The 26,023-nt window shown below is 46.0% G+C and overlaps 2 protein-coding genes across 2 annotated transcripts in view; one reads left to right on the top strand and one right to left on the bottom strand.

Annotated features, from left to right (window-relative positions):
- Positions 1–21,924, bottom strand: part of LOC128726206 (uncharacterized) — a 93,872-nt gene extending 71,948 nt beyond the window's left edge. The window contains exon 1 of the mRNA XM_053819999.1: positions 21,688–21,924. The gene's annotated coding sequence lies outside the window, so the exon portion shown is untranslated. The remainder of the gene's footprint in view (positions 1–21,687) is intronic.
- On the top strand, positions 9,772–11,706 carry LOC128724455 (UDP-glycosyltransferase UGT5-like). Its single transcript, XM_053818179.1, has 5 exons — positions 9,772–9,939; positions 10,010–10,097; positions 10,166–10,361; positions 10,439–11,293; positions 11,367–11,706. The coding sequence occupies exons 1-5, from the start codon at positions 9,772–9,774 to the stop codon at positions 11,704–11,706; spliced, it is 1,647 nt and encodes a 548-aa protein (XP_053674154.1).
- Positions 21,925–26,023: the final 4,099 nt, after the last annotated feature.

Below are 26,023 nucleotides of genomic sequence, written 5' to 3'. Positions count from 1 at the left end.
CCAGTTCGGGGCGGCTTGAGTTACAAACAAAAAAGCGTACAAAGTGTCCTACCTGGCGTCTCGTGGCACTAGAATCAAAAAGAGGTGAAAATCCCTCTGCTAATCCTGGCTTTACGCTAGACCATTGGCCATCGGGGGTGTGTTTGGATTATTTGTTTTGCCGTGTGTGCTCTTTCGTGCACGCGAGAAGGTATCCCGAATCACGTGTAAAAGCTGCACCGGAGGGAAATGAAAGGCGAAACGAGGCCAACTCGCTGAGGGCTGAAATTGATTTGTAACGTTGCAAATAAACCATGCGCACCTGAAAACATATTTATCATGCTTGCAGATGCATTTCTCGACCGAATGCTGCACTCGTTGCTGGGCTCGAAACGAAACCATGGTCAGGGCACCAACACCAAGCCGTCTGGATGAACCCAGTCCAGCAGATAATTGATGATGCATCGTGGTCATTTCATCGGTCGGCAAAGTACAAAAGAAGGGAAGCTCGAATTTTTCACTTTTTTTCGTTTTTCGTTTTCAACCAAACCCCAAGCAAAAAGGGTCAAAGCGATCCATAGCCAATTGAAGCCTATCTTTGGTTGGAATCCGCCTTGGCAAAGATCAACAACCGGATGACCTGCTGCTGTCGTCGCCACTCCTGGCTCGAACTCGGCTGGTTGATGGTTAATTGTTTGATTCGAATTTTATTGGACTCTTGGTACGGATCCAAGGGTTTGCTAGGGTCGGTCACACGCCTGATGGGGTTTGATAAAAGTTTTTTTTTCACCCCCAAACGTCATCACCACACAACGCAGCCAGAGCAGCAGCAGCATTGTAAAGATCGTGAGCTGTGTGATTCTCTGGTGGGGTTTTTTTTTCTGACCAGTTGACTCATCCGAAGCCATGCGATGGATTTTCATCTCCACATGGCTCGACCAAGACGTTTCACAACCAACCCGAGAATCGAGAACTGCATCGTCGTTAATATTGATACGCTGCTGTTCAACATGAAATCTATTATTACGCTTATGGGCAGTGATGCAACCGCCCGCTGCAACGGCCACTAGGACTCGATGTTTATGCACCGAGCCCTTCATAGGGCAGCGGAAACATTACAAGCGTTAAATGCTCCCCAGTGGGCATAGTGTGCCGTCCAAAGTCTTGTCGTCCTGTCACGATCATTGGCGACATCGGTCGGGTCCGTTTATTGCCCTGCAGCTGCAACATCAGCCCTGTGAATATGCTCGTGCCAGCCGTAGGGGAGCATAGATATTTTTAGCACCATGCATAAATAATAACCGAACTATTTTTCACAGCTATTCATCGACCAAGCTCTGTTGGCTTTTGGTTGGCTCATCGATGTAACGCGCCAGCAGAAGTATGCTTGTGATGATTCATCTTGCGGGAAAACACATCCCACCATCCAAAAGGGAACCGTCTCTTTCGCGTGAGTGTTTAAAATTCCCCGAACGCATCACATCTTCGGTTGTCGTGGCTCATTTGTGAAAGAATCTGCAGACGAGCGCTCGAAATGTTGACATTTTTTTTCTTGCTTTAAATCGGCCAAATACATCATCCTTTTTCGCTGTAGAATTCGACCAGGTGGTCCGGTCCGCTGGTGTGGCGCGCAGATGCTTTTGACAACTCTCCAAAAACCCTTTTTTCGCTGCCAAGTGTTTGAAGTCAACAAGTTCGGGACAATTTGTTCATTTGGCACAAACAGCCGGGTACGATTTATGCTGTAAACTGCACGGTAGCTCAACGGATCGACAACATCCTTTCACGCTCCGATGGATGCCAACGAGTGTGTCGCCAAAAGCGGCTGTAAATCATTACGTCCGGTACGTGTCCGGACCTTGAGGTTTGATGCGAGGAGTTGGTCTACCTCTTGCGGGGGCTCACTTTGCTGATGCAAATCACTTCTCAGGAGACTCAGACTCACAGGAGATGCTTCCATCGATAAGTCGCCAGTCCCGGTGATGCTCAGGAGATGTCAGTTTCAATGACGCTAGCATGTCTGGCGCGAATCGGCATGGCCATGACGTGTGCGTGTGCCTGTACATGTGACAGCCTCGGATCGTAATCTTGCACCGTTCGGTCTCGGGTGCGTTCTCCAAACACATGCCAACAAACAAGGGCCACTGTTTGGATTTATGCTCGTGGTACGTGGGCTCTTTCTCTAATTTAAATATGCTCCCTCGCACGGGCTCACATGTGCCGCATGGAACCAACTACGTGCACTCTGAAGCCGCTCGAAATGAACACTTTGTATTTACGGCTGCAGGACCGAGCCAACAAGCCGACCGTTTGTTTGCCTCCACCAAAACCAGACGCGTCCCGTGACCAGCCGCAGTTTGTCCGCAGCCAAATGCTATTGACCTGCATCATTCGGATGATGGCGGTAGATAAGCTGGCCGGGTGAAATTGGGCAACATTTTCACCAAACCCCATCTGCCGGAAGGATGTTCGCCGAATTTTTCCTTGCACCGTGGACAGCAAACATGAGAAATTGCGGTAAAAATGGGAGCTTCGCACCGGCGTTATGACATCATTTGCACTTAATTAAACGACACGGGGATGTTTTGGGGATGCGATTACGTGTGGGAGCTGCTTAGAAGGGAGTGAAGTTCGTTGGGAAATGGGTGCACGTGTTTGTAGTTTCCGGCCGGAATTGGGGTAAAATGCGATAAGCGGATGGTGGTGCCATTATGATGAAATGACACGAGGACACTAATGTTTTTATTAACCTTTTTTACAGCTACAATCGTCGGCCAGGTTGCGCGGTCCTTTTTTTCAGGGGCGAATTTCAGTCGAGACAGTTTGAATTTTCATATGCTTTTAAATGACAGTTCCAGACGGCGTTCTAAGCATTCAAAGGCAGTTTTTATTCGCTCGCTTGCAACGAATTCAGCAACGGAAATTGAATCAACCCGACAGTGGGAGAAGAGCACGATATGAAAGGGGAATTTCATTTCGCAAATCTAATTCAGGAAATATGAAATATGCCCACGACAACCTGGGCGGGTTTTTGTTCTGTGTGGTTGTGAAAAAAAACTCCATTATTGTAAAAGCCAACGAAATTTTGTTAGGAGCACTCGGAAGCAGCGGTTCGTATGTGAATTTTATTTTACAACTTGCGTGGAAGTTTTTTCTCATGCTTTAATTTGAACCATGTGATATATGCTCTGCTCTTGTATCATATTATACGAAAATATGAAATGGAGAGTGTACGAAACAGAAAGTGTTGTAATTTGAGTTTGTATTGTTTGAATTATTTCAGACCAGAGAACGTTCCTTCCATTTGTAGGTAAGATGGTGCATGTTTAATGCAGTGAACCACAAGGGAAAGCAAGTAAATTAATACTTATCATAGAGGAAAATTAGAACATGTTTCGCTATGCATTTAATTTTTACCACATCGCTGTATTCATACATAAGAACTTAGCTACACAACAGTGAAATCAGTTAAAATTACTTGCCGAGGGTTTAAAGAAAAATCTGCATTGAAAATTAAGGACAATGTTACATGATGATATTAATGCAAAATTCGATTATGCATCTCGTTGTGGTTATATGAGTAGAAAATTTGTTAGCTGATGGTAATGGTGGCAATGATGAATCAAAGTGCACATTTTAATGCCGACTGGGAGGCACTCATAACCATACTCAAGGTTCTACATGTTCAGCTTCGATCGTCATTTCATCTGACGGCAATCCTGTGCACTAACTGTGTTTTCTTCTTCTATTCATAAACTATACCGCAATGACACTCCGAAAACAATGCCTCGATCTGGCGTGTTCAATACAGGAAATGGAGGCTCGACACTGAACAAACGCTCCCGCACTCAGCCATACTTAAGACAAGCGTCGACCGCGATTCCACGGAACCATATTTTAGTCACCCGGCCTAATGCAGCTCGATGCTTTGCGAGCGATAATGAAAAGTGCAGTCGAACCAGGAAATCGTCGGGTTTCTATTAATAAATCATACAGTGACAGTTGTGTAAGTAAATAAACAGTGACGCTCTTCGCGCCGCATCTGAACCGCCTGAAGTGATGATAGATGCGAGATGAGTAGCGTATGCTGCACTTCCCCATTGCAACGAACGCATCGAACGGCGCTATCTAATTAATGGTGCAACTGAAGGAAAACTGTCGAGGAAAGGCCGCACTGCAACACAAAACAAGGGCACCAGTGTAGGTCGTAAAACATGGGAAAATTAATTTGACGAAAGAATTATATTCACTTGAAATAGCAGTAAAATATAGCATTAAGTACTCATTGGAATTGGAGTCCATTTAGTATAAAATTTTGTTTCTCCGTTTTTGCTTTCTTTAGATAACACGACAAGAAAAGTATTTGTTACAATGATTTATGTGATTGTCTAGCTAGCCCACTTGCTTGATTGATATATGCAATTTTCCACTAATTCCTGAAAACGAAACACCGTATCATCAATCATTTTTCATGCCACATTTTGGACACTGTCCAACAGGCAGGATGCAAAACACCCGGAAACGCACTTTCCCCTCGAATTAGCTTATCACTTCAACCACTCACCCACACACCCACACACCAATTGTGTGGAGTTGTGATTTTCCTCGATTCAAATCCAGCCCGACAGCACCCGGCAAAACGGCAACAAGTCCGTGACAAATTGCACTTCTCGCCTCCGAAAATCGGTCCGTAAAAACCCGTTCCCAAACCCGTTGATATGGGTATGTGGCTTTTGGGTGATTGAAAAAGCATCGTAAATCTTCCGGTAACAACCCACCCACACTGGCTGCACTCGAGGCCGGCGGCAGCAAGATCCAGTGCATCACCGGAGCGCATTGTTTGCAGCAAACGTGGCCTTTGCCAACGGCGAGACTACAAAGTGGCACGGTTACGGCACCGAAGCACGAAAGAAAGCGATGAGGAAAATTAAGAAAGTGAAAATTTTATAGCTCCCTTTTCCGGGTGCGCTATCCATGGCCCGTGGTCGGCTCGAAATTCTCTGCACCCGCCGGCAGCAGCGCTGGAAGAGGTCCTTGGTTGGTTTTCCGCGCTCGTACTCCACGTTTCGGGGCGAATGCAGTTCGCTGCAGGGTTAAGTACCTACGGGCAGCGATAAAATGAACATTAATAGCAACCAAGCGTGCACGTAATAAACGCGCTCGGAGTTCGATGGCTGGTTGCTGGTGGGATGGCAACCGAACAGCTTTACATTCACAGGAGCCATCGAAAGGGGGTTCCCCAATGCATAATGCCTAATGTATGTCTATCCCAAACGAGAATGGGAACATAAAAGCTGACATCGTTAGGGCTGAGCGTACGAATACACAGGGACAAAGTTTGGGGCATTATCGGTAAACATTCGACATTTCGATCGATATCAGTTATCGCAGTTTTAGTGGTGGCAGCTTGTTTTAATGGTGCCTAAATAGATGGGCGTAATATGTTTCCGATATTTTTAAGTAACGATAACAACCCTTCCATAAACCCACCACTGTTGCACAAAAGATGCATGAAAAATTCAGTGGTAATAATTTGGATAGTTGCAATGCAACAACTTACTGCAGGACGGTAACAGCTTGAGTTCATACGACGAAAAATACCACTTTTACCAGGCCAAAGTTGGAACAATAGTACAGAAGTGAAGCAAATCCAAACCGACGACTCCATTAGTTTAATGGCTTAATAACTGCTTGCACTGAAATAAATTCCCGTACGAGCCCATAATGCCCTGTGGCACCGTGGCTAGCACGTGGTGTCCAAATATGCTCCCAAGCGCCGCTGTTCGGTGTTTTGCTCGTCGTGCACAACAGGTTCGGTTGTTTTTCCGATGTGATTTTTCACATTTTCCCATCGACTGGTCGCGGGGCGTGCTGCCACGGATTGTAATGAGAAAAACACGAGCTCTTTCGGCCCGCGTGGCTCCCGGTGGAGTATTTTGTGAACGCCAGCACCCCTGCGGCACGGCGTTTTTGGTATGTACATAATAAATCCCATTCTCTGTCATGTTGAATTGCCGGCAGAGAGATTTATTGTGCTTCAGTGTTCGTTATACACGTCCGCAGTGTTGCCGACCCACCAAGGACCGGAGTGAACTGCTCGGTGAGAAGTAAACTCGAATCAATCAGCAAAACAGTGGCCTGGTGATGGTTTATTCAACGAGTAGGCCGCTAAAACCCGCTTGTGGCCGCACAGGCTGAAGGAGAAGTCTCGTTGGTTTTAAGCGTGAATGAAGAGCATTGTGTCCGCGATGGTGCGCGATGGATTTAGATCAAGCAGAATGAACTGACATTGGTCGACCATCCTTCACAACGTTATCCTGATCAATTTGATCGGGGGAGTGTTTTTGTCAAATATGGAAAAAAAACTCAAACTTCAATCCTTGGAGATGGCCTTAACGTGCGAGATAAATCTCGTTGGTTAGCGATCAGATTCACCGTTGGCTAAACTTTTCCCATAACACGCGCACCATATGGAGCAAACGCCTCGAAGGCTATTCGGTGCTTAGAAGAAGGAAAAAAAGTATATATCGACAAGAAAATCAATGTTCTGCTCAAGGAAAGGCTCAATCGGCTCACAAACTTTCGATATTACCGAAGCCCGGTGAACAGCGTAGAGGCGTTCCGTGGAAAAGAAAAGCATGCAAGGAGCGATCTCCTGGGAGTGCGACGCCGTTCTGATCCTGGGACGTCCATAACGTCCATTCGTCCTGACGATGGCGGTTGATGGATGAAAGATTTATTCCTTCTCGGTGGTCTGTTTGTAGGGGGAAAAAGCGGCTTAAGAAAAGTTGGGCTTGCAGTACTTGCGTTTTGAGCGTGAATGTACAAGGATGTGCTAGCGGAAGAATGCTGTGGCATCGAATTGGGGCATCTGGGAAGCCTAATCGGGCACATACGGTCTGGGATAAGCCCGTAACGAGAACAACTTCCATTCCGTTGCTGTTTCGATTACTCCTTGGGTGATGAAGCGAACGAACGAAACTTGGCTTGATGCCGGGGGCAGGAAAACTTTTCCCGTCCAGTGCCAGAAAGGATGTTGATAAAACGTTCTCCCTCTCGTAATAGGGAATTGGGCGGAAACCACACCATTTCCGGTGCACCGACCTGACCGCTTGTTTGCAGGATATTCTAAATTAGCATTTTCACGTGAACTTTAACGGGCGGCCATCGATGGTAATGGCAAGTAATATCACTAAACGGCGCTGGTGAAGGTCTCCAAGACAAGAAGTAAAATTCGACAATGACCAATCGATGATGAAGACCTTAACAAGGCGTGAAAATGGCATTACGGCTGTTTGCTGCGAGTCTTAGCACCACATAGGGACCCTGAGCACCGCTTTGAGCGAGTGTTCGTTCGTGCAATTATCACCCCAATAGCCCGCAGCGATGTTTGTCTCGATGTTTAGGACGCAAATACACCCTCTCTCACTCACCGAGGGCTGGCATGTGTGCGCGGATGTAATTGTAAATGCCGACCCGCCGTCCAGGTGGGTAAAGATCATCGTCCCGAGGATCGACCCATGCCCAAGCCACCTCCAATGAGACGCATGAGCGAACGTCCGAGAACAATGCGAGAATGGATGAATACACCCTGTGACAGATGGTGCGAGCATAAATACCGTGAAACGGGAACCGGGATGCAACAGCTGATGCGTTTTTCGGCTCGGGGTCAGACCCTGACCACGACAGGGAGAGAGAGACTGCGTTGCACCGACTGGTGGCTTAACGTTGGTCAAACAAACCCGGTAGGGATTTTCCAGCGAGCCTCAGTTCGGGGAACTTTCGCTGCGAATTCGATAGTTCAGTGGTCGATCGATCGTGGTTCAAACTGTGCACCTGGGATGGAACTTGATATGTGAGCGAAACTGGCCTCATGGGCTCATGCCGATGGGTTTTGTTGTGACGAAAGCTGCCAAATTATGCATGCACGAGTTTGGTCAAACGAGACAGATTGTTGAGACACAAAAGATGACACCCGATCAGGCGAGGCGAACAGGCGCTATGGTGTAGATGGATCGCCATTGAATTGGTAATTTGATCAAGAACATGCGATGGTCTAAATTATGCAATACAAACCCAAACCGAGTGAAGCTGGAACATATGAAGATGATAATGGGTGATTTAATACTGATGCATAAGAATTTTGGTGATTTTTTCCTTGTTTTTAAACAGTACCTTTGGTCATTCTGGTGGTAAAACAATTTATTTTTAAGTAAAAGAAGTTAAAAGTAGGTATTCTTGAGATCGATAATATAATGGTTTTTTAAACAATTTTTTACACAATACTTAGACATTGCAACATATAAACTCTAAATAACTAAACATGATTTTAAATTGAAACAATTACCTATCTGAGGTTCCTTAGAATATTTAATTAAACAAGTGAAAAAGTTAAATGTTTATTTTTAAAGCAAGTGCTTTCGAGACAGAAGAATCTAATTTGTATCAGAGTTAAATTTTCATGCAAAATTGAACTAGATACTGCGATCGTCTTTTCAATAAAAAAACTGCACCCCCACACGATATTAATTATGCTCCCAGCGGACATATATTTGTACATACGTGCACATATCCCTAACTGAATTAATTTTCACCGCCGTAGAATTCACAAGCCTTTCAGAGCCAAACAGGGGTGCTGCAAATGAATAGGTAACTTATCAATAAATTGATGAAATAACGTCCCTAAATTGGACGCATAAAGCGCAAAGCTAATCGCTAGGGTGCAGCACCAACCAAACGCTACCGGCGAATTTTCCCCATTCACATTTGCATTCACGTCGCTACCGAGGGGAAAATGACTATAAAAACAACATGTTTAAACGTTAACCGCCCACGTCAAGCCGTGCCAGTGCCACTCGTCTCATTTCGAGGAGCAAAAAAAAAACAACCAACAAAAAAAGTCCTTGGCAGGATAAATGCACAGCGCTCCCAATTGAAACGTTCCACGGTTGCTCCATGATGATTGCGACAAAATTCGATTCACCACACCATCCAACGCCGGTTTGGTCCCCTGGGTAGCAGCATCAACGCGAGCGTAAATGCGAAACTACGCCGGTTGTCTGCGCAAACATGATTGCAGAGCGGCGGTGTGGTCCTTTCGGGCCAGGATTTCGGTTTATGAGTCGAATGGGGCGAATACAACCATCGAGCCGGGACGGAAACCATGGCAACCGACAGAGCGCTTCTGCATCAGAGACGGCGAGAACGTGATTGTTTGAGTGCAAACTACACGCCAGAAGGATAGCACGGCCCTTCGCCAAATAAACCGGCGGCCATAATGGACGAAAAATATCGATTTTCCACCCTCACGCAGGCTGACGCGTGTCGCAGAAACAAGTTCCCTTTCGAACGAACCGTCGCCGGTGGTGGAAAAATCTCCCTTTTCAAGGTCACCTGCAACTGGCTGGCAGGGACGCCGAATTTCCCCATTGCATCGTCAGCATCCACGGTAGGTTAGGGTGCGTCGAAAGTACCACCGGCAGCAACACACACATGAATGGGTGGCTAATGAAATCCGAACCAAACGCCACGCCACCATGCTCTACGTGGTGCACCAGAATTCGATGGTTTGGTTTGCGTTGTTTTTTGGCTTCTTCTCATCGAATCGAATCGGCCTTATCGAGGTCGTTGCTATCAGCAGGCGTGCGCCTTAACGTCACGTTATCGGTGGAGTGAGCTGACGGACTTCGTCAGTACATGTGCGCGCTTTGACACCGGTTGTTGGAGCTGCAGACGTTTGACATCCGAAGTTTCGCGCGTGAATAATCCTCGTGCGAGTCGAAACACAGCAATATGGCCGCAGGTTGCGGTTCTCTGTTTGCTGGTGTGGTGTTAGTGATGATCTTGCTGACTAGTCTGGCCAGCGCAGCGAAGATCCTGGCCGTATTTCCCAGCACCAGCAAGACAAACTACATGTTCGGGCAGGTGCTGTTTGAGGCTCTAGCCTCCCGAGGTCACAACGTAAGCAAACGCAGAAAGGATGACTTCCTATCCACACAAATTCACGCATATTATTCCACTCAATCCCTAGGTGACCATCGTGAGCCCATTCGAGGTACAATACTCTCAGGAGAACATCCGACAGGTACGCATCACAGGGCTATTCAGCCACATCGAAGGTAGGTAGTTGCTACAAATGCATGCGACTTATCAACGGTCTTAAAACGTGTCACCAATCCTTCGAAAGATTACGGATTAGACGCGAACGTATTCACGAAGCGTGACAAATCGAGCTTCTACGGTAACACCAACCTCATCTACGGGACGGCGGCCCTTGCGGACTACACGCTCGGACATCCTGCATTGCAGGAACTACTGCGCGATCCATCCGAGACCTTCGACCTGCTGCTGCTGGATCAGGTGCTGTGCGAGAGCCTGCTCGGGTGAGTACGGATAAGACCGATAGGGGTAATCGATAGGGTACAATCTTATCGCCAGCTGGTCTAATTTGGCCCCACAGGTTGGCTTATCATTACGGCGTGCCGGCAATCGTGTACAGCTCAGCTGCTCCCAACAAGTACACCAACGAGATGGTAGCCAACCCGCACAATCCGGCGTACAATCCGATCGCTTCACTTGGGTACTCCGATCGGATGCATTTGGTGCAGCGTGTTTGGAACACGTTCGTGTCGATCTGCGAGCAGTTCAACTACAAGTACCTGTATCTGCCGGCGCAAGAAGCCGTTTATCAGCGGCACTTCACAGGTCGAAGATCGGCTTTACCTCCTCTGTTGGATCTCATCCACAATGTGAGTCTGGTGTTGGTCAACAGTCATCCAGTGATCAATTTCGCTAGACCGTACGTACCCAACATGGTACCTATTGGTGGAGCGCATATTCGACCACTCGAGAACACCGGGTTCTCGCAGGACGTGATCAATTGGGTTGAGAAAGCACAGGGTGGTGTGGTGTACTTCAGCGTTGGCACCAACATTCGATCGGCGGATTTCCCCGAACAACTGCGAGATGCATTTACGGGTGCATTCGGTCGACTCAGTCAGGTGTTGGTCATCTGGAAGTGGGAGAATGCAACGCTACCGAAGCAATCCGGGAACGTGATCGTTGGTCCGTGGATGCCTCAACAGCAGTTGTTGGCTCACCCAAATGTGCGACTACACATCACACACGGTGGATTGTTGAGTATGATGGAAACGGTGCATTACGGCAAACCGATCCTGGGCCTGCCACTGGCTGGTGATCAGGAGATTCTCGTAAATCGTGCCGTTGAGGCGGGTTACGGGTTGAAGTTGGACTATCGCAACATCACCGAGGATCAGGTGTTGGATGCGATCAACCAGATGCTCGAGGATTCTAGGTATGTTGAATGAGAAGCAGAATCTTGAGATGAATGTACGAAAATAATAACAATATAATGCTCTTTCTTTCAGCTTCCGACAAGCGTCTATGAGAGCCTCTCGGCAGTTCCGCGAACAGCCTCAACAACCGCTCGAGAAGGCACTCTACTACATCGAGTACGTCCTGAAACAGGACGGTGGAGTTGACTACTTGCGCAGTGGCGCCCTCTATCTCTCGTTCTGGCCGCGGCATGTCGTCGACGTGGCCTTTATAGTGCTGATAATTGTGCTGATACCGGTGGGGCTTTTCGCAACACTGATTCAGGTGATTCTAAGGAAAACGCACGAGCGGAAGCTAAAAAACACGCCAGCCGCTGGGAAGAAGCCACCGGCTGTGGTTGGGAAACAGGACGCGAAAAAGAAACGGAATTGAACTGCTCATTCCTTGTTCTTGTGGGCGGGATAATGATGGACTGTTGGCCTGCTTTTTTAAGGAGCTCAACGGTATCTTCCAAAGATGCAAAACATAGACTGTAACGGTGTAACGGATGGGTATTATTGTAGCTACATAAAGTGCCATTTTACATTGACCTGTTTATACTTTTTGGAATCGCGATAAGTAAGCTGCTATCAAGCGTGATGAAAGCAGAGGTTAGCTTTATATGATCGTTGTTTATATACATTTGTAAATGAACTATTTTTAAAACAAATTTGTGAAATTTTCTTCATTTTTTTTCAAAACATACGCCATTATTAGAACGCAATTGTTTGCTACATGTGTGTACGCGTTTATTTTCCAGCAACAAAAATGAAATAATTGAAACAAAACATTTCCACACAACACAAAGATGCGACGATTAGCGACGATCTTTCAGGCAGTTCCCGGAAAACGCGAGCCGTCGAGCGTCGCTTTCATCGCAACGGAGCATTGTTTTCTGCTAAAAACGTAACCATCATCATCCCTGACGGAACACAACGAAATGACATGGCGGGGAAGGAACCTTGTTCGTTCGGATCTCATCGTTCCAAAAACCCAAGGCCAAAGCATCCTTTAACGGTGAATACACGTACGCCATCTAATGACGCTATTGATGGTGGTTGAAGCAAAACCCCCGTTTTCTGCAATGAGCTTAGCGAACGGATGCGCTTCTTCCGCACGGGGAAAAAAAGCGAGAGAGAGAGGCATGAAAATTGGCGCTCCCATCCGCATCCTTTTGGCATCATCAGCACACCCGTGGTTCGTCGTTCGCTAAGGATCTGGCTTGAACAGATTCAGGTTTGATTGTTTCGGGAGTGGTGACGTGGCTTCATGCAAACGCATCCAAACGGTGGCCAACATTCCGGTGCTGCGACGAAAAACGATAATGGCCGCCAGAACCGAAAAAAGTGCGAGACGTGCGAGGTCGAGCAGCGTTCGCGTCCTTTGCTAAGCAGATCAGGGATGCTAAGCTGCTTACAGTCAGCATTGTAGCCAATTTTTCCATCCATCAACTCTTCCTCATCGTGGGACACCAGAGATGCGAAGCGACATCGAAGCCAAACGTGCAACCGTGGCTTGTCGGTGTGTGTATGTGTGTGTTTGGTGTTGTCCTTTCCAGGATGTATCGAATCATGCCGTGTGCGTTATTCGCCTTTTGCATGAAGCTGCACAAAATCGAGCCACATGCAGCACACGATGCATCACAGTCGATGGTGGTCGGAGATGGTTAGAGAAGTCCCCAGCTACGTGTGTGTGTGTGTATTTCACCCCCACTGCCGTTGCATGATGGGGTATCGATCGCATAACAACGCCAGTAAATAAAACAAGCTCCACCGTATGGCAATGTTATAAGATGCAAATCAACTCGGCCGGGTCTGGCTTGTGACGTGGCACTTCAGCATGCTCGCTATCTATACCCAGCGTGCTCTCCTGTGTCAGCGTGAGGTCATCGGCAGCCAGGTCATTGATGAGCCCATCCTCGAACCCACCGATGGCGCGTACACGAGTGGAAAACGTAAATATTTAGACAGACTGTGCATTGTTGGGTTGCAGGCTCGAGCCAGCGTGCGAACGAGGGCGAAACGCAATTGGCACACACGACGGGGATGCCTGCCTTAGGAAGGATACGTTAAATTACTTGTTGTTTGTGACCAGACAACAGCACGGAGCAGACGAGCCGATGGTTGTTGGCGACGGAGCGTAGCTAATACATTTCCGAATTTAGCGCCCCCCCGCGGGTAGGCGAGTTTTACGTTCCTTCGGTTCCTTCGGTTGCCTGTTTGGAAGCCGCTACTCAATCAGGATGATTCACATCCTGTTCCTGTTGGTGGAACGACGATGGAGGTCGCTACGGAGACGACGAGTCAAACCCGAGGTGGTTTTTGTGGTTATTCGTAATCGGGACGGAATCACGAGCTGTTTTAAATCAAAGCGACATGCTTCGGGTCGGTTGTTGCGGGCTGATACACGGGGGGCTTACTTTCGTCAGGGCAACCATCAAAGGAAATTTAATTGAATGTACGCCACAGCCGGTTGGGTAGGGAAATCGTTACATTTACAGTGCACAAATAACGTCGCATTCGAGCAGCGTGACTAGCGACCGATGAGCCAAGAGAGTTTTGCGTTGGGTATTGGAGGATAGCATCCTGTCGGGGTCCTGTTTTGGGGGATGTTTTTCGAGATCATTTCCATGAATGTTTATTCGATTGGCTTCTATACTGGGAAGCAAGTACAAAGAGTAATCGATTGGAAGGACTTTAAAGGAATTCGATGGGATATTACAAAACCCTTACACACATCTTTTCAGCACAATATCTCTCAGAATGAGTATTTGCTCCATTTCTAGATGAACATTTCCCGGTTTAACACTTTATTCTGATTGTTTGGCGACTAATGAGCTAATGTGTTTTGCGTTAAATATTTAAAAAGGATCCTTGGTTCCATTTTCCAAGAAAATTCACACGGATATTTATTCAATTAGCTTACATACTGGGAAGCCAATAAAAAGGCTTTTCGATTGAATACCTATTGACTGTTATTCAAATGTATTCTATTGCTTGCTCCCATTGCAAGAAGTATAGAAGTGTAACACATTATTCTGATTATTCAGCTCGCGTTTGGAACACAACACCCATTCCCTCAAGGGTTAAAGCACGCTTCCACTGTCCGTTACAGCCCCAGGACATTAGGGATGGAATATTTCGAACAAATTGTGTAACCTTTCGTATGGGGTTATTAATGGCAGTGAAATAAGCCTTTTAACGGATCGTTAGCAAACAGCCAACCCTTTCCCGGTGGCACACCAAACGGGCCATGTCTCAAGGCCACCGGGAGTTCTCAGGCCCTATACGCAATGGCTTGTTAACAGTAATCAGCGTCATTCGGTTTAGGGAGGGAAAAAAGAATGCCTCCGAAGTTTATTTTACCTAAAAACTATCGGAGACCTCGCGAGGGGAATTATACCCAGTGCCAGTGGGAAGGTCACGGTTACAGACACGGTGCCGGATATAAACGTGGATGTTGCCCACAAACCAGCGCGTAAACGATCCCCGGATGGCATATCCAGTGACAGGAAGTCGGTTTGGGGGAAGAAAAATGTCAAACGAAACGATGATGCCGCGTGATCTGGTTCTAATCTAACCGATGCGGCGTCCGGATGTGTGAAGCAAGTGCAGCACAGATCATAGAACTCCCCGGCCAAGCTGTCGATTGATCTCTTCCTGAGTGAGTGAGATTTGTGACGAAATCGAACCGCTTCCAAGAACGCGTATGCCGTGGTTTCCGAGGCGTTAAGAAACGCATTGAAGCTGTCTAGAAGCCCCGTTTTTCAGAGCGGAACGCGTTTGATGCCGTCTCATAGAGCGGTGAAAATGGACGAAAAAGAAAAATCACCCGAACAAATAATCAAACAAGCGCGCATATTCATCTCCAAAATATACATCCCACCCGGGCCCCATTTGTTGGCGTAGGCGCACAGTTGCGTCAGTTTGCGCTCGCCTCCCCCGACAGCTGACTTTTGATTGCATAATGTACAACCGTGTGCTGGTCGCGGAAAGAAAAGCGAACGTGGAAACCGGTCGCTGCACCAGCTGGCCTGGCACCAAGATCCGTGTGCATTCTTTTTCCCTGCTCAAGCTGCGCCGCGAATTGGCCACGTGCTGGGTGATGGTGCGAAGGTGCCGCAAAATGAGCTCACGTCTTCTGCGAAACCTTCCGTTCGGAACACTGGGAAGTTGCATTAACATGCAGCGAGAAGCAGACGAGCCTGGCTGGTGCTTTCGAATCGAAAGAAAAAGGTGTAAAGTAATCAAACATCGGCCGTGGTGAAATGAAAATTAATGTGAAACCCATCGGCATCGGCATGTGCCGGATATTAAAACTTTCTGACCCCTCACAAATGGAACACTGTTCAAAAGCGTGATTTAACCGCTTCTCGGGGCAATTTTCCCAGCCGCCAGCGATCGCACGAGATGCAAACCGGCTGATAAGGAATGCACACGGGCGGTTAGCGATGCAACCCGGAGGATGCGATAGAATGGCAGCCGATTATGCGGGTCGATCGATCTTTGCTGTTGGAAGAGAGAGAGAGAGAGAGAGAGAGAGAGAGAGAGAGAAAAAAAAAGCCGCCCAACCGGGCTGATAAATGTGTGACCGTTTGCTGGCTGATTTCACCCGCTCGAAGACTGCAGGAGGCACGCCACGCCACCAATCCGATGGCTTAATCCGAGCCACCATCGAGGGGAGAATTTTATTTACGACCAGATAAATGAGATGATTGTGAAATACGGCCCGCAAAGTGGCGCGAAAAGCTTTATTTAATGCCAATACCGAACATCCTCCGTGCGTGCGTACGAGCGAGAGGGCGAAACTTTATGCATAACCAGTGCCGGTACAAAGTGGAAAACTTTTCCTACACCACGCCGGAAAGCGTGTAGCGTGGGCACTCGTGGAGCGTACAAAATGTTTCCCATTTTCAGTAGCAAACTTTACGCGGCCATGCATTCCAAGTCAGGACGTTTGGCAAATGTTGTGCGCCTCCCCGATCCACGTAATGAATGATTTGGGTTGGCTTTCGGCTTTTAGCATGCTTTACGCCGGTCCAGCGCGAGTCCAACCCGGCCAGGATCTTCCTGGGTTTTGTTGAGGCAAACCAACCGGAAATAGGCCTTCCCGAGCAAAGGTTCTTCGGTCAACCTGTCGTTAACCTTTCGGCAGGAGCGCAAAAGCAAACAGATAGCAAATACAAACAGTACAAGCGCTTATCACCCCTGGCTCGGACGGTTGTGTTTTCCGTCAGCCTTTGAGTCCTGCGTTTCTTTAGAGTTTCCGTTTCCTATGGAAGCCGATGGCCTGCTGAAAGGGACGTCCAAAAACCATCCCAAATCATCATCGTCATCATCATCATCGCCATCCCTTGATCATGCTAGAATCCCGGGAAGCTCGGAGCATGGTTCCCGAGATTAGCCACCATCCGTCGTTGAGGGTCGAAGCTGTTCCTTTCGAGCGGTGGAAAATGAGAAAAAAAAACCCCTCAAACATGCACCTTTTGCTCGATGTGGAAGGTATCATTATGGAACGGAGCCTTGCTATTTGCCTTGCTTTTCTACCTGTTTGCTTGCGGGCCGCATGTCCTGCCCGAAGGAACCCCGAAGGAAGCGCCATTTGCACAGGACAAGTTTACCGATGGCGCGGTATTCGGAGTGTGTGTTTCATTCCGTACGCTGCTTTTTTTTTTTTAGTTGGTGTTGTTACCTATTTCACCCTTAAACGATGGTTTGGGGTTCCCTTTTTTTCGTTAATGCTTTCCCTGGAACCCAGCGGCTACCTGGCCTGCGCGGTTGGTTTTCAAGCGCCGCGGGGTTTCGCGGCCGTTTCCGAACGAATTGGAACTTCGAGGAAAGACCAGAGCCCTTTGGGTGTCGCCTGGCCCCGATGTCAAGGATGCTCAGAAGCGTTGAATAACGGAATCGAGAGCCCTTTGCGCTGCGCCCTCGGCAAGAATGCGCCGCTGAGCAGCAATAATACCACCGTGGAGCGTGGAGATCGAACGGAATATGAAAGTTGAGTTTTTTTTTCGGGATCATGACAGCCCTCGAGTGGCCGGAACGTGCTTTTTCACGATAAATTAAACATTTTTGCGCTTTCGAGCAGGCGAATCTGTGGAATAGCGTTTCAATGTCAGGGGAAAATTAACAACTCACAATTTCACAATGATTATTTTAAACAAAGCCAATCACCAACACAGCAAACAGTCGAAGATCGTGGTGTACGGAGAGTAGACAAAAAAAACCTCCAAAGCCCTCTTGCAGCATCGAAATAACCTTCACTCGAATAACCTTTTTGAGAAATAGAAAAATACACATCGCATCGGGTGAAAAGGGCTGTAATAAAATCACCATAGATGTATCGAATTACCACCGCCAGATAGTGCGGAGCTCCGAGCTCGTGGAAGCACACAATGAAACTGCAAAAAAGGCAGCAAAAAAAAAAAAACCTACACCTATTCCCCATTTTCCGGTGGCAAATTTCATCGACGAGACCGTTCCGATACGGATCGAAAAGTGCAATAGCCGAGCGTACGGAACGAGCCAGTCGACAAAATGTTCAGCTTTCAGCAGCCAAACGGATGCCAGCAACGAGCGGAATCGTCCTTTTTGGCTGGCACGTTCCTTTTTTTTTATTTTTGCTACCAAACGTTCCTGCCAAAACGTAACGGAACGGTGCAGAGTATCGGTTTTCTGCAGCCACCTCGTCGGAGAGCCATCCTCTCGGAAGGGACGCACGATTTATGGCACTGCAGTGGAAAATTAACAGGAGTTAATTTCAGTTTGTGTGCTAATTTATGAGTAGTAGGCCGGGGCAGGAGTGCTTCAACAGCTGGCCACCAGTTCGTTCGTGCTGTGGGACAATCGGTTATATAGATTATAGTTCCTTTTCGTCCTTTTTCTGCTCTCAAACGCTCATCTTTCTCACTCACGTCACGTTTATGATCGATTTATGGCTCCAACTAATAAGGAGTACTCCGCCTCCTGGCATAGAATCGCTTTTTTTGCGGAACATTTTACCTGTCACCATTCAATAAAGAATCTCCCAGCAGGAGCACGATCACCATGAATGCAAAGTCAAATAAGGATACGACTCGAGCCAAAACCGACGACAAACCGGCAAATAGTGCCCTAGAATTAAATTCCCCCTCCGACGCGGAAAAGCAAATGTAATAAACAAAATGGCTGGTGGCTCTCCAGCGCGCACACTGTAAGGATGTGTACCCGAGCCGGTTCCAAGCGGCATTCATAAACAACTTTCCATTAGCATTAGCTTCCGGGCACGTTGCATCTTTGTATGCACCAACCTGCCCTACTCGGGTGGTGTTCGAGTGTACTACAACTCATTGTTAGAGCGTCGCTTTCCAGTGGGCATTAGCGATTAGGGAGCACGGGCAAAAGCAAACAACCCCCTCCCCCCCCCCGGCCAAGGTGTGCCTTGTGCAATTCCCGGATGCGTTTCGTAACCGATGCGCTTACTTCCGGTGCAGCGAGCATCTTGGGTTCGCTTGCACCCACACCCAGGATGGATTGTTTGCGTACAAAAAGGAGTCCCGACGCCGGTGTTCAACAGTAAACGGATTCTAAACACGCAGCTTTTCCATCTTGTGCTTGTGCGAGCTCGCTCGGGACGAGTAGTAAAGTAAATGCACGCCTGCCTTCACGGAACTGGCGCAGGATCATGGCTCAATTTTGGGTAGAATGCACAACGTCCACTCAAGACGCAATTCCTGTGTGTGCGCGAGCGTGAATCTCAAAACAAACCGTTTCTGATTTTAGTGGAAATATTTTGTTTTTCCCTCCACACCGGTACATTCCACAGGAGGCCAAAATCCATTACATCCATGGCGGTGTATACGCGGGAAAAAACGACCGAACTGGGGCGGCTTTTATGGGGTTTCCTTCGTCGCATCGGCACCCAAAAACCGATCACTTCACACATTTGGGGGATGAACGTTTTATGTAGGTCATCGGGGGAAACTCTCGCAAAGCAAGACACCCCCTACTGGGTTGTGATCTACCGGTTTCAACGTTCACCGCTCGATCGGACAGGCCACAGGTTTCAACCTCAGGGAACATCTGCCCGCGTCCGGTTTTAGGCATCCCGCTGTGGAGCTTGTTTCAAACGTCTCTATCTGAATCGAAGGAGACCAACTTCAGGCCATGCCGACTCGCATGGTAACGACATACCGAAGCCAACTTTTGCTGGCCATTTGCCCGCTGGATATGTTTTATGGGCAGCTAAAAAACGGGGCCTCTAGCACGCCGATGGTGCAGTTCGTTTGCGTGTGTGCCGATGCAAAATTGTCGACTCGCCTGCATCGTTCGGTCGGTTGGGACACGGTTGATTGTCGAGCTTCCAGATCTGTGTCGCTCGAAAATGCGATTAGATGCGGGTGGATAGCGACTGCACAGCCGGGCCAATAACCGGAGGCCTTCCGAAGCACCATCGTGGCGGAAATGTACGGAATTGAGTTAATTTACAGCACGCGGGGACGATGGGTTTGCTGCAGCGAGAGAACAACCGGGATGGCCCGTTTGGTGGATGGCGTAAATATTTGCATCGCGCCCAAACGAAACGATCGAGCGATGTGGAAATCTTTGAAGAAGATTTGTTTGTGAGGGCAAAAAGTGCACAAATATAAACACCGCCATGGTTGGTCTGTCGCGTGTTTTATGTCGATTCAATTTTTTTTGCTAGCTAAACAAACGTGCCTCAAATAAATCTGTGCGCGTTGGCTGTCTCAAACTAGAGCCAAATCGTGTATCAATTAATTGGCTAGTTTTTCTTCCAAAGCAAAACACAATGGTGCATGCAAAGGAAAAGCACAATGCAACCAGCAAGCTTTGAAAGATAAAATAATCACTCGTTCCGTTGCTTTTCATGGCCAACTGTTCGATTGTGTGTATAAAAAGAACGCCCCAACGTAACGGAACTTTAGTGACAGAAAATAAAGAACAAAACGCCATGAAACGCATCCGTTCCTTTTTCCGCGCTGAAGGCACGTGCCAATGCGGCCGTTTAAACACCGCTAGTACATTGAATTATACGCACCGCTCCTATGCGATTCACGTGCCACATGCCTCCGATGGGACATGCGTGCGTGCGTATATGCGTGTTCTTGGATGGAAATGTGAAGAAAGTGAAGAAGAAACCGCCAAGTAATAAATTTTTTGACAGGCACCGATTACATGGGCGTTGGTTTAAATTAAAATATTCGTGAGGTATTTGCTCCATTAGTGAGGCGGTCTTGGGAAACATCATTAAAGACTGTCGAACATTTTATAGAACGCATTTAGTAAATTGATATTATAATTGTTACCCATTTTAACTGTACTTGGACTTGTGATGTAGTTATAAAACCCCTACTAAGTCTAAACTAAATTGGCCTCCTCCGATCTAGGGGCTTCTTTGGTACGACGAGAACGAAGAATAAAGTTATAAATGGAATAAATTAAACCCCCCCGCCGAAACCAGCACCAAGGGCAACGAATGAAGCGAAGTGTTGATAGATCAAGTATGGTCTTGATTAAAACTCCTCCCGCTAACATCGATAAGATGCCGCCATCGAGAACTGATGCTGCTACCGAGATTTTCCTATCTCCAGTGACTCTCCGGTGGCGGAAAACGGAAAGCGAGGAAGGACGTCGTCACGTGCTGGGAAAACAGTAATTAATCGGAGTCGGACTTCTTACGCGAAACCGAAGAAACCTGGTACTGGTTACCGAGACGAGCAGTGCGTGTGCGTTTCATAATTTTGTCGTAAAAAGTATGTTTTATGAGCTGCCATGACCAGGCGCAGGGGGTGGGGGGGAGGGGTTCCTCTCCACCGGAAGTGAGACAGGATGCGTGGTTTTAGTGCCGTGGGTGCTTTACGCCCGAAGGCACTCGGTGCAGATTGTGCTATCATGGCTGTATTATGATGTATTTTTATGGTTTATTTTGGGTTTCGACTGTGAGCAATAAAAATGGTATGCGGGAATAGGGACGAGTGGGTGGGTGCAGGAGGTGGTGCGTGCCGAGATAAAAGTGGGCCATTTGTTTCTGTGTTTTTTTTTTGTGACGGCAGCTTCCGTTTTCACGGACACAATCGAAAATGGAAATTTAAGTTAATGCTCTTGCAAAATGTTTACCGACAGTGGAAGAAAAAATTCGTCCTTTTGCCGTTCGCGAGCTGCCACAAAAATCCATAGCTATGTTTGTCCTCTCACGCGGAACACTAATATTTATTGAGCTTTGCATACATGTGTTGCGTTTTATGTTGGCGGAGGAAGCACCATTCGGTCGTGTGGTAGCAAACACCCATCCAAATGTATTATGCACGGTTTTATGAAACACGTTTCCCGCATTCGGGTGAGAAATAAACCATTTTCGGCAACTTTCACGTACCTGTGCGCCCGCCTTCGATCGATAAATTCCTTCGAATGGTGGAGAAAGAAAAGCGGGACGCCGAGATGGCTCCCCTGCTATGGCGCTGTCTTGTTCTTCGCGAAGCGGTATCGTCTCAAGAAGCGCTTCGCCGAGGGTATCCTTTTTGCAGTTTTCATGCGGCGTGACCACGCGCGAAAGAAACAACACCGAAATTCGCAACGAATCACCGTCACACGACCAATTACGTACGTTGTTCGAGGCTTGCAAGACACGGAACCGGCACGAAAACGGCAAAACCAACGAAACGCGAGGGAAAACTTTAGCGTTTGACCACGCACGGAATGGGTGGATTCACTCGAGCCTGCTGGGATCGATTTTGGGTGGTTTTTCACCGCATTACCACGCACCGTACGGCTGTCCCACCACTAGAACGCAATCGAAACACGAAAACATGACACACCGAGAAAGTAACAAATGCGAAAGGATCGAAAACTAAGCCAAACTACACGCCCGTTCCCGGGGGTTTGCGTGCGTGCAGGTGAAGAGGAAAATTTAGCTGTTTACAATTTTCCTCGCCGGAGAACACTTGCCCACTTGCCCACCCAAACGAGCGAGACAGCGAGCGCAACGTGAGAGAGAGCAAGCGAGTTTCTCGGGCGAAACCACTAGGGGTAGGAATGTTACAAATGTTTGAGAATCTGACAGCGGGCTGTGTCGTTCCCCCGTGCTGGATGGAACGGTCGTATACGCTTGAAACAATAAAATTGGATAATCTTGTAGTAATATTATTCGTTTTTACAACTTTTTGTTTCATTTTACGGTAAATTTTGTTAATGGTAACCTTATATCTATGTTGATTCATTAAATGTTAATAAAAACATATTGTCGAAAAAGCAGATTGGTCAATAGATTGTGTTTAACGTTTGAATAATTGATTCACTTTTATGATAATGCTTCTGATACCTACTTCAAACGTCCTGTGTAGTGTATATCATACAAGTGAAAACAGTTTAGGAAACGAAAAAGTGATCATTCTGTAAGGGCAGAGATGAGACAATTGGGAGGGATTGTTCTAGAGGGATTCGTTGAGGATTGCCGTAACTGTGATGTATTTGTGATGCATAATGCGCAGAGCGTTAGACAAAAATTTATTGGATGCACGTAAAACCACACTCGCACCAGTTCTTTAGTTTTAAAACAATTATTTGTTAATAGTCAGCAGTTAATAGCAAGGTGATAGTTAGCTTCATTCGCCTCTACTGCAAAACAGATTCAAACCGCTTGTATTAGACGCCAATTCATCAAACATGGCTACCGAGCCAACGGAATTGGATATTCTTCAACGTTTTGCTAATCATTTTCACGACTTGTCTTGCATCGAGCTGGAACAAGTGGCTCTGCTAAAAGTGTTTGACTCAATCGTTTTCAGATCAGAAATTGCCGATCTGACGCCGCAAATCAGTGAACAGAAACAAATGTTGGGAACATTGCAGGATAAAAAAAGGACCAAGGCGCAGCAAATTCAAAATCTGAACAATTTAGCTGAAGATGTGGTAACAAAATTGAAGATGAAAATGAGCAAGTTGTATGCCGTTTTTACACAATTGTCTATATATTTTTGTTTGTAGGCTGCAGTAGCTGGATTGCATCAGCAAGTCGAAAATCATTGCTAAAAAACCACGTCGAACTAGAGGGACAGTGAGCGCATCAGTGAGCTCAATGGAACTAGTTTGATGGACAAACATAAAATCGCTGTAAATAACAATCTCATCGTCGGTGACGCAAAACAATGTTGATATAAAACATCAAACACACACGGCATCGAAACGCACATCCCGGAAAGGATTTTGTGCTGATTGCAAATAGTTTCTTGATTATTTTGTGTTTTAGTGTGTGAATATAGTTTGAAATAAGAGCATCATGATTTCCATATCATGTCCCGGATTGCTCGATCTCTAATAAGCGAGTGGCTTTAGCACAAGAAAATACTGTTTGCGGTGTTCCAAAAATCCATCAGGATTCATCTGCTCAATATACCCACTTATCAAGCGCTAAAGCCAATTAGCGGTCAGTTTCCGTTGCAGGAAAACTGCATCCGCTTCCTGTTGAACGTTATCGTTTGACAATAATATATCCGGGTCTTTTTGGTGAATGTGTAAATGCTTTCATCCTTTTTAATTCTACACTCAAAAACGTCTGTTTTGTCCATATGGAAGGTCCAAAAGTATTTTATAGGCTTAAGTCGTCCAGTGTTATTCTATTGATATGATCAACTTAGCCTGATGCTGTCGTCCCTGCTCAATAGTGCTCAATAGTCAACTGCTCAATAGTGAAGCTATCGTCCAAACCTTAGATCTTGTCTTTAAAATGGCTCTTTCGGTGTCTTTCCACACAAAAGGGGCGTAGGAGTCGAGAAGGCGAGACACAAAAGGGGCATAGGAGGCACATAACACAAAGAGAGACAAAGTAAATATTTGGATGGAATTAAGTAGCAAAAGCTTGTGCTAAATATGATGTTCGCAAACAAGAAAGTACGAGATGATAACCTTACGGTGGGTGGTAGTTTTCAGAGTGTCTATTTGATTATAATGAAATAAAAGATATTTAATGTAAAAGTAATAAACAAAGAGAAAAATTATCATGATATACAACTGGCCTTAAAAATATTTCATAAAATTGGTTTGACTTTTTAAGGGTGCATTTCAATGGGCGTGTTTTGTTAATTTTTTAGTTAAATTACCGGTATTTTCAGAGTTATGGGCATTGTGTAGGATAATCGTCCAATGGATTCTGCTCCGTAATACATTGCAACGTATTTGACTGGTTGTTGTAGATATCATCAGTTTGGTTCATTTCATTTTTAACAGATGACGCTGTACTACAATAAAATCAGCTTTGCAGCATGAATTATTTCACGTTGCATGGTTGAAATATTTCAAACGAAATTTATCGTGGTTCGAATTTTTACGAATTATTCAATTATATATAGTTTTTACAGTGAAAATTCAAAATTTATAAAATTTACATCATACGTGCTCATACATAAATAGTCAAATTATTTTAAATATACGATATATATTTATGCATTTATTGTTTGGAATGCGATATGATTTGTTACATGAAGAAATTTTGATATGTGCATTAGTGCATATGCATAACTAGTATTAAATAGCTGATGAACTTATATGATGTTTGCGCAAGCTTATATTGCTTAGTCTTAAGCAGTACAATCTGTATATGGCTTAGCCTTTTGCAGCTTTCACATACGTAGCAACATGCAGCTATTTTGTAACGAGCGAAACGAACTATTTGGTAAAAAAGTAGCTTTAGTAAAATAAATTTTGTAATTGATTGTGATCTACAACATTTAGCGATCAAGTTGAACAAGTCAACAAATGCTGTGATGATTAAGTGGTATTTAAAAAAACAAAAATTTAAAGTTTATTTTTGTATTTTTGATTATGTATGTGCATAGTTTATGGATAAAAATCGAACGTATGAAATAATATTTGCACATTTACTCCTACCTAATCTATACTATTTGTTTTTTTAATATCTGTATGGCTAATGTATGGATTTTGATACCCTCATTTGTTTTAAATGTTTCAAAATGGAATTTGTCATTAAATTAAATTTTAATTCTCGTGTTTAATGAAATGCCCGGGGAGTGTTAGTTACAAAATACAGAACAATATATGCTGTTTGCTATACATATGATTGTTTAGAAAATAGGATCGTCGTAAATCCGTTCATTGATTTATCCAGCTTTCAATCTACCGAAGATCGGTATATAGCTAACAAAGAATACTAATCTCTTCGTGACCCATTGGCTTAGTTTTTAGCTAAGTTCATATACTCTTTCGAATTTGGACTTTGAACATTTATACCTTTTAAGGTAAATGCGTATTGTTTTCAATATGAATGATTCTAATTACGTGACGAATTTGTGTTTAGCGTTTGCATTAAAATAGTCGCTTTTTGCAAATAAAGTAAAACACATAAAGCAAGCATCGAAAGCTCCAATAACGACAGCGTGCTGAAGCTCATTGTGGCAGATTGAAGACACTTAAAGTCAACACCAGCCTAAGAACGTGAGCCCACCACCACGTTCTACGTGGGCTTCTTTCCGTTATTTTAATCAACCTAAATTCGTCTTCCCACGGTCGCCTTTCATCTCCCCAGTCCAAGCTAACGACTTTAACTTTGTTCGCGATTCCGCCCGCGTTTCGCACAGCTCCCAGTGTTCTTAGCAAAACTTGCCATAATCCTTCCGCAGGACTCGATGGTTCAAAAAGATGCAATAGTTGCAGCCGCAAATTGCACTGCTTTCCCTCAGTTTGTGGCGTAAAGCGAG

This window comes from Anopheles nili, chromosome 3, assembly GCF_943737925.1.
Source record: "Anopheles nili chromosome 3, idAnoNiliSN_F5_01, whole genome shotgun sequence".
In the NCBI taxonomy this organism is placed as follows: Eukaryota; Metazoa; Arthropoda; class Insecta; order Diptera; family Culicidae; genus Anopheles; species Anopheles nili.
Note: the sequence above shows the minus strand (reverse complement) of the source record. Positions and strands in the feature narration are given on the sequence as shown.